This window comes from Diuraphis noxia, unplaced genomic scaffold, assembly GCF_037042655.1.
Source record: "Diuraphis noxia isolate RWA-SAM2 unplaced genomic scaffold, SU_Dnox_SAM2 contig0001, whole genome shotgun sequence".
In the NCBI taxonomy this organism is placed as follows: domain Eukaryota; kingdom Metazoa; phylum Arthropoda; class Insecta; order Hemiptera; family Aphididae; genus Diuraphis; species Diuraphis noxia.
The window spans coordinates 22,334,356-22,344,751 of NW_028301711.1; the positions used below are offsets into that span (position 1 = coordinate 22,334,356).

The following is a 10,396-nucleotide window of genomic DNA, read 5'->3' on the forward strand; positions in this document are numbered from 1 at the left end:
TGTAAAAAATTGCACCAAACATTATCAGTCGACAGGTATATTATTATTTAATGCATCGTTGAGAGTAATCATTGTAGTTACGTTTTACTTTTTACAGCAATACATTTAAAATATAAAATACATAATGATCATATATTTCGATATTCAAACCACAAATATAGAATCTATATAGGATCTTATATATATATATATAAATATATAGATGTTAAATGTCACGCTTTATATTTCAATTTAATGAGAATAAATAAATAATTTAAACAGCTGTAGCTGCTCACAAAACGAAAAATTAAAATTGTTATAATCTGCTGTTTAAAAGAACTACAGAGAGAACTCTGTATTATATGCATACACACACATATATACATATATATACGTTATATTTTAGTAATAGACCAATGCATTCGCTCAAAGGTTACGATTCATTCTTATGAATAACCTTAAAAATATACAAATGCATCGAGTTTTGAATCCCATAGTCGACGAAACTGATAACTATTTTAGATTCTAACCGAAGCAACAAATACAAGTTAATTCGTTATATTTTATTATATTTAGGTACATCATTAAAAATCAATAAAAATAATATATTTTAAAACAAAAAAGCTAAGATTAACTTTTACTTATATATTAAGTATTATTATAAGAAAAAAACACACACACACACATCATGGTAAAATCATAAAATCAATACATTCCTAACTCCGATTAGAATCTAAAAATACAAAAAAATTATGATTACCAAATGATACATTATTGTCATAGAGAAGTGTCAATGAGTTAATTAATAACTATGCGATCAAAAAAATTCACAGAACCACATATTTTATTATACATATTATCATTTTAGTAAGTACTTTCGATACTCGGGGTTACCTTTACAGTTATGCTCGATATGTAGATTATTATGTATTAAGATATTAAGTTATATATTATAAGAATAACTTGTATGAATTATATCTATGTAATTAAATAAAGAACAAATAATAAATAAACAAAATGTTAAATAATATATTCATTATAAAGTATACAAGTGTGCTATTCGCCAGTGTGTGTACGGCGATGTATTGTCAACACATTGTTCCTACTGAATGACTTGTCACACAAATCGCACCCGAATGGTTTTTTGCCAGTGTGCGTACGTCGATGTACTGTCAAATTGCCACTTTGTCTGAACGATTTGTCACACACGTCGCACGTGTACGGTTTTTCGCCAGTGTGTGTACGTCGATGTACTGTCAAGCCGTTACATTGGCTGAATGATTTGTCACACACATCGCACGCGTACGGTTTTTCGCCAGTGTGTGTACGTCGATGTACTGTCAATTCGCTACATTGTCTGAACGATTTGTCACACACGTCGCACGTGTACGGTTTTTCGCCAGTGTGTGTACGTCGATGTACTGTCAAGTCGCTACATTGGCTGAATGATTTGTCACACACATCGCACGCGTACGGTTTTTCGCCAGTGTGTGTACGTCGATGTACTGTCAAGCCGCTACATTGGCTGAATGATTTGTCACACACATCGCACGCGTACGGTTTTTCGCCAGTGTGTGTACGTCGATGTACTGTCAAGTCGCTACATTGGATGAATGATTTGTCACACACATCGCACACACACGGTTTTTCGCCAGTGTGTGTACGGCGATGTATTGTCAATTCATTGCTCCTACTGAATGACTTGTAACACACATCGCACGCGTACGGTTTTTCGCCAGTGTGTGTACGTCGATGTACTGTCAAGCCGCTACATTGGCTAAATGATTTGTCACACACATTGCACGCGTACGGTTTTTCGCCAGTGTGTGTACGTCGATGTACTGTCAAGCCGCTACATTGGCTGAATGATTTGTCACACACATCGCACGAGTACGGTTTTTCACCACTGTGTGTGTGTCTCTGTATTTCCAATAGGCCACTTTGGTTGAATGATTTGTCACAGATATTGCATGGATCATTTTTCTTATTCATTTTTTTTGTCGGAGTGATGGCAGACTACTTCTATTTGTACACAATTTATTTAATATTTATTTGTTTTTTCGTAAATCTATTTGGTAACTATAGACTTTTTTGCTTATGATCGATTAGACTTTACTGACCACACCAGATTTTCAAGCCAGTATTTTATGTAGTATTTTTTATGTAATATGTTCAAGATTTAGAGCAATTTCATTTTTTGAACGAATTGTCACCAATATTAAAGTAATTAAAAAAATATTATTAAATATAAATCAATACAAATGAAAATGAGGTGAAGGCTGTATATAACAATACATGCAAAACATTTAATACATCCTCCGTACTTAGTAATTTTAACAGTAGTTGCACTAATTTCAAAAATATATATTCTGCTATTTAATCTTATTTAATTTTAATGAAAATAGTAAAGGTCACTCATTTGATGTCCAAGCATATTTATTAGGGATAAACTAAAATAACATAGAATTTGTAGTAAGTAGGGATATGATGAACATCAGAAAAAAACAAGTTACCTATGGAAAGAGTCGATGTTATCAAACAAGTGTTTGAAATAATTAAATTTATTGGAAAACAAAATTTATCCTATCGAGGTACTAATGAAGGCTTAAACGATCTTGAAGACCTAAATATTAATCATGGGAGCTTTTAAAATTTACTGCAGAACGCGATACTGTTCAAAAAAAAAAATTTAACTGAAGAAATTCAACGTAGCAAAAAGCGTAGAGAAAATGTTGAATCTAATTCTAAAGGAAGAGGCTCTTTAATAACATTATTATCAAAGACTACAGTGAATAAAGTAATAGAAGCTATATTAGTAACTATGCGGAAAATAATGAAAAATGAATTAGGTGATCGGCAATTTAGTATTCAGGTATGTTTAACATTTAAAAATATCTAAAACAAACAATTTATAATTATTTAATTTAAATATAGGTAGACAGCACTCAAGACATAGGAGCTAATGATCAAGCAGCTATTTGTTTGCGTTATGTTTTCAACTCAAAAGTCAAAGAACGCTTGTTTAGTGTGGTAGAGGTAACAGACTCTTCAGGAAAGGGAATGTACGAGCTCATCGCCAAAGTCTTTTCTAAGCATGTAATTCTTTTCAAAAATATTATTGGATCTTATTTTGACGGTACAGCTAATATGCAGGGGCAATACAATGGATTGCGTGCCCACATAAAGACGGAAAATAAAAATAGTGTATACATTTGGTGTTATGCGTATCTCTTAAACTTATGTGTTTGTGATATTTGTGGAAATGTGGCAGCTTTAAGTTTATTTGGATTGTTGAACAGACTAGCCATTTTTTTTCGGATTCTTATAAAAGGACGACTCTCTGGAAGGAGACACAAGAAAAACTTGGAACTGGTCAAAAAAAAAATGAGAAGACTCCAGAAAATGGGTGCAACTCGTTGGTGGTCCCGTGAAAAGGCATTACAATGGGCATTTGAAGGAGATGATTGTTCATTTCCATTAATAATAAATACATTACATTTTGTTGAAACATCTAAAACTTTCGACCAAAAAACAACATCTGAAGCTATTTCATTAAAAGATAAATAATTGTGTGAATTTAATATTCTAATAACAGCTCACATTTTCCTTCCAATTTTTAAAAGTGTTGGTCCTACCTCCACATACCTACGAACAAAAAACTTAGATATCTTAAGTGCTTTCCTAATGGTAGACAAGTGCATTGTAGATATAAGACGATTAAATTTTAAAAATATTCTAAAGGCATCTAAAGATTTTGCTTTAAAAATTAATGGCAGCTTTGTCAAAACTAAAATATCTGAAGAAATAACTGTTGAAGATGACTTTCCTGAGACGAGGATCAGACGTAAGAAACGGATGCTTGATGAAATGTGTAATGATGAAGCACCAACTTACCCAAAACTTAAATTCAAAATTGAAGTATTTCAAAGCATTCTTGACCAATTATTGCAAACTAGTTTAAATGACAGATTTGCCAATAATAAATGTATTATTGCTGATATGCAATATCTGTTATCAAAATACTATAACGATGTAAAAAACAAATTAATTCCTGAGTCAGCATTAAATCAACTTTCAATGCTGATGCATTGTGATGCCGATGTCATCAGTTAATCGATCAAAATTAATTGATGAATTGGAACATTTTGCTACAATATACAGTCAGTTAGTGGAACCTTTGTGCAAAAAAACTAGTCATATATACAACGCTTCTGATGAAGACAATGATTTTATACAAAATTATATTGATTATGAAGACCTTAACGTTGAACTTGTGAAATATCCAAGACAAGTATGTATATTATGTTATTTAGGTATATAAAAATGGTTGGTAAGTGATGGGTGATTATAAACATTTTTTTTTTTTAGAATTTGAACGTAACACAAATGTTATACATAATCGTGATAATTGCTTGCTATGTGTATATAAACTGCTTCATTCGCTTAATTTGCATTTACCGACATATTATAATTTATGTGCTACTATTGAATATGTTCTAACTGTATCCATAAGCCAAGTGAATTTCGAACGGGTTTTCAGTAAGTTGAAAATAATAAGAAATCGTCTGACAGCATCAATATCGAATGATAATTTAGAGGCTTTCGTTCTTATGTCAGTTGAAAAAGAAATATTAGATCAAATATCATTGAAAAATATTATAGAATATTTAAAATCTTCATCCTCAATCATGTCTAAATTATTATCTTAAGTATACTTATAATGATTATTATCTCTTTTTTATTATTACTAAACTAAATGTACAATAAACTATACAATAAATAATTATTAGTATATTTTCAATTTTGTGTTATAAATTAGTATTATTTATGATTACGTTTTAAATATTTTCAATAATTTTTTAATATTTAATGTAGGTACGTTTAATATTTGTTATAAACCTTTAAAAAAAGATATTTTTAATTATTATTTCGAAATAAAATAAATTAATTCACCAAAAATAATATTGTATTTTTATTAAACTCCACTAATTCTTTGTGTATTATTTTAAAGCGTATACTTTATAGTTTATAGTACAAAGTAAATTTATTTTGTATAGTATAATCATGGGACATGGATTATGGATAACATCACATAACTAATCATGGTTGTTGAATATAAAGGTTATAAGAAAACGCCTCCCTCTAACCACTTTAAATCCTACCAAATATCAATTTTGTGAAACAATTAATGCATTTAAAAATTCCCGAAATAATACATTGTGGGCCACCTGCTTTCCTAGAATAGTAGGCTGGTACCCTCCCAGTCCGGACCTGAAACAAGTAGTTCAAACTGAGTCTTCACATTTTCTAAAAATTTGTGCAAAGTATCTACACCTGTAAAATAATGAATGTTGTAGGAAAGTATGACGGATGTGCCTGTATCGTGCTTATCGTTGATAAGTGAAAATTGTTAATCGGCTCTCATTGTCACTTGTTAAATATCTAATTCTATTAACGATGGCTAAAAATCCTTGTTTGGACATACAACTTAAAAATATTATTTTGAGGACAGTTATTTTTTACTTTGGAGATAATGGGGTTAAACTGGGTCAAAAAGCGACTAATTCGAAGTTTTATGATGCTCGAAAAAAAGACAATCCCGTCGTAAATCACGGGACGTATGGTCACCCTCAATTCATAATTAACTAGTCAAGTGTATAATTATTAATGTAAACCTAGGCTAACGAGTACGAAACAATGACCCAGTTGTCGAAACCCTAATAAAAAATTTCGAAATATATATAATATATTATATTAAAGTGCAAAACTACAAAATTAACTACAAACAAGCGTATTTACCAAAGCAGCTTTTCATCAAACTCGAAGCAAAACTAATGTGGTAAAACGCACCCTTAAACCACGTGTTTAAGTTATTCTAAATAGCGTGAACGTTGTTAAAAACATTAATCATATATAAAAGTTTACTTCAGGTCTAATTTTGTAGTTGTACTGTGTAGATGTCAATTTGTTATAATCGGTTACACAAATTTATTATACTACTATACTCATAATTTTATCTTTCACCTAGTTTTGATTTACTTCTTTCCCACTGTGTCTACAGAGTATGCGAAATTCCAAGAACATCTAATTCATTCGGGATGCGTATTAAATGCTGTATTCGTTACGATCAAGTTAACTTCATGGGAATGGGATTTCTTAAAAGAGTTAAATTTCTTTTAAAGCTTTAAAAAAAAATGAAAGACCGAACACCCATTATACATGAAATTATTGATACAAGCAATAAAATCACCAAAAAATCAACATGTGATTAGATGAAATCGAGTTTCTATTATATCAACAAATTTTTTTAGTCAACAATTTGATATGTTTAATAATGAAATTTGATCAATGTTTCAAGAAATACTATTTCCAAATAAAAATTAACAAATCAAGCTATATAGTATGAGACTTTCTTGGAAAAATAAATGTGATTAAATCAAAATTTGATAAATATTTTATTAGTGAATTTTTGAGCTTGGATTGATGTGATATACTGATATAGAAATACCGAATACTAAAACGAGAACTCCTTATGAAAAGAAAAATAAGTTAGAAATAATTTAATGTGATGGTCGGTGAATCCAGGAGTATAATTCTAAAAAGCCTTAAAATATGTATAAATTTCTTGAGATTAGAAAACAACGATAAAATAAATCAATTAGTTAGAGACTCAAAAATTACTAGGCTAAATACCGATATGCTTGTCAACAATAAGTTAGCTGAAAGCAAAATATTCATCAATCAAGTATCAAGGTTCTCAGTATATTGGTACTAATTACTAATGAAAAGAGGTTCATTTTTACATGAGTTCCAAAGAGAAAAAACAAAATATAACAAACTGAATTAAAAAAAAAAAGGTCAACCAAATAAATAGAAGAAAAAATAAAATACTTGCACGGTAATTCAATATCATTTGAACAATTGTGCGAAGATTAGATATACAAGAAATAATCACCATACGATTACACCTGGAATTTTAAATTCAATAAAAAAAAAATAAACAAATAAAAAACTAAAAAAGGATCAAACAACCTTATATACCATAATCAGATATAAAACTGTTAACACAGTGTAAATTAATAAATATAGAAAATAAATAGAAACAAACTAAAAGATTTAATTAAAAACAAAATAAGAATTTAAAAAAAAAATTAAAAACGGTAAGAACCCTAAATGAATAATTCATTATAATCAATAATAAAGGAAGTAGCAACAGAAACGCGCAGTGACATCCGCAGAGTTTTAAGATAAAATATATAATTAATAAATTCACGAATTAAATTTCATATTCTTTTTTTATGCCGCAAAAAATCTCAACTAATTTTTTTTTTTTATCTGAATGAGAAGTATATTATATTCAAATATTAATAATGATATTATCGGTAAATAGGTACCGCTCAGCTGTAAAGTAGAAGGCTGGCGTACTTGATGAGTTAAATTTGATTTCAATAGTACCGCATTGCATACGCAACGTTATTTTGAGTGGAGACGCTCTGTCCGCCTATAGTACTACGCGTATATTTTGTTTCATAGAGTGATTTACCAAGCATGCTCACCCTCATTTTTCATTTAATAATGAGTTTACTTAAATCCTATTTTATTGGAATTTTAAATACATATATTCCGACAATTTTTTCAAATTAGTGAATTTTCTGTGCTACTCAAAGATGAAAATGTGAACTGTGGTGGCAAAGGGGTTATCATTTGAAAATCAGAAGTTTGTTTTCCGTATAAAATCCTGATTTTACCTTATTTTTTTTGTTTTGATTTTCTCAATATTTTAAAGAAAAGTGAAATTATTACGTTTGACCCATTTAAGTACTAACTGATTCGGAGTCTTATAGAAAAAGATATTGAAGTAGAATTAAGCATTTTTCCTACTATTGCAAATGTTTTCAAATATAAAAATAAAATACATACATTATTGTAAAATCAACATATTTTATTTCTACGCTCAAAACCAATAAATAATATCGTATCTCAATCAATATGCAAGTATACAATAAATATTAAAATCAGTAAATACTAATTAATTATATTTTAGAAAGATTCCAAAAATAAGAAGACCTGCAATAACGGAGATGATAGGTACCTAATGCTTTAATTATATTCGAAACTATAGTTGGGAAAAAGCTACTAACCACAGAGAATGGTTCATCGGTTCGTGTAAAATACATTAACCGTTACTAATCATCCATAGAATTAAAACTTAAAGTTTAAAATGTAAATGTATGTTTTTTATAAAACCATAAGTTCGGTTTCTCTAGATTCATAAATTAATATATTAAATTGTTAGTTTCACAAATTTTGCCAATAGAACGCGTGTCTTGCTCGATGGTGAATTTATTGCACCAAGTTATTGAAGTTATGACTATTATTATGGTCATGTTTATTTTTTATATTGTTATCTTTGTCATGTTCTTATTATTATTATTTAAATTACATACATTGTTTTACAGTATTGATTTTTAATGAGAAAATTTGATTCGTGCTTAAAATAATGGTGTATATGAAGCAGGGGCGGACTGGCCAGGGGGGCTAGGGGGAAATATCCCCCTGGGCCGGTCTAAATTATGAAATTTGGGCCGGTCGTCGAACAATAAACTTGTAAATTGTAATATATTTAGTCAATAAAACATTCATATTGTTTACAAAATCACAACTGATATAGTAATAATATAGTAAAATATTTAGGGGCGCTAAGTTGTATTTCCCCCTGGGTCCGACAACCTCCCAGTCCGCCCCTGATATGAAGATAAAACTGTCATATTTTTGAAATGTGTTATCAGTCGTTTTTACGTTGCAAACTTTCGAAAACATTCAGCTAATGATGTTATATTTTCAAATATTTAATTTATTTATTCAAAAATTTTCCATTAACCGATTTCTTCAAAAAGTCTAACATAATACAGATTCTGAAAACCTTGAGCTAAATGTAAAAATTCAGTTCTTCAGGTTAAATTATACCAAACTAAATTTGTATTTAACATTTATTTTCAAGATATTTCTGAACAGATTTACTTATGTTATTAATAATATTTTACGATCTCATTATATCAATTTGTTTTCAATTGACATTTTATTATTTGTTATGGTTAAATATTAAATTTTTACCCTACATAATGATTGTATGATAAATAATATTGTGCGGTGTATAAGGATTTAAAAAAAAAAACATTTTACTACGATAACTCAACATATTAATACAGTTTGTATAGCAATCGCAGCGGCGACCTTCTATAAGGTCTTCGCAATTTATGGGTGAAAGCCCGTTTCAAGACGAACCTTGTCGAGTGCACCTGCTGTCTGCCGACGACGGCCAGGTGGCAGCTGTGCGGCGTCGACGATTTCAGATTTGTTTTCAAAGACCTACATACATGATATATCGTGATATTATGTGGTGGTTCGTTAGGATTATTATAAAACATAGGTACGTATAGCGCCCTCGAACGTCCTAGTTTCGTTTCATATATTTTACTCGTTGAAACGTTCATACAACTACTCTGAACATTGGTGATGTTCGAAAATAGATTAAGAAATCAGAGTTTTAGTCAACAAAAATCTACAGAGTACAACGTTTTACTTGGTCTCGATGTCTGGGATTTGAAGAATTCGTTTAAATGTTTTCGGTGATTTTGATGTGAAACCAAAGTGATCGATTAAATCAACGTAGAACACTGATTGGAAATTTGTATGGCGCTATATACTGCGATTTCAGACACGACATTTTTGAAGTGTTTATTTTTGTTTGTTTTCCTACGCTTTTTTACTAGTTGTTTTGATTGTTTACGTAAATATTCGAAGACAACGTGGGTGGGAGCTACGGAAATAATAGTAATTTAGAAAACTAAGCTCACCACAGGCTGCACGTCATGGTATAATATAGTCCATTATTGTAACCTATTATTATATGCAGAGGGGAAATCGTGGAAGTTATGGGGAGGAGACTTTTTTTAAAAATTATTTTAGGTGTTAAGTACAAAACTCTGGTTTTGTGTAAACGCGTATGTCTGCAAAAATGTAATATTATATTTACACGTTATATTATGCATTTCGCAAACATGTTTTTTTTATACTTTCCAAATAACGTGCATCGATTTTACATTGTAACTATGTACCAAAATATTCATCCTTCTGGTTAAATAGATCACTCTGTATGGTTATGTACTCGAATGTATTATGCATTATTATAGGTTTTACCTATATTATACGCGTACATACGGTATTTTGCAACTCAAATTGTCAAAATATAACAAATCTATAGAATCACGAAAATCCGAAGCTTGCGAGTTTTGTATACTATGTAGCATAATATAATATATGGCGAGCACCGAAGTTGCATAACAAATATTTTCATATTGAAATCGACTTTATTATATTATGATATGATTGTGATTACTACTATACAAGGTGCTTC

The 10,396-nt window shown here is 29.8% G+C and overlaps 1 protein-coding gene across 1 annotated transcript; it reads right to left on the bottom strand.

Moving 5' to 3' along the window:
* Positions 1–1,035: 1,035 nt before the first annotated feature.
* On the bottom strand, positions 1,036–1,971 carry LOC149060331 (uncharacterized). The gene has a single exon (XM_089228734.1). It carries the CDS (start codon positions 1,969–1,971, stop codon positions 1,036–1,038), a length of 936 nt encoding a protein of 311 aa, XP_089084860.1.
* Positions 1,972–10,396: the final 8,425 nt, after the last annotated feature.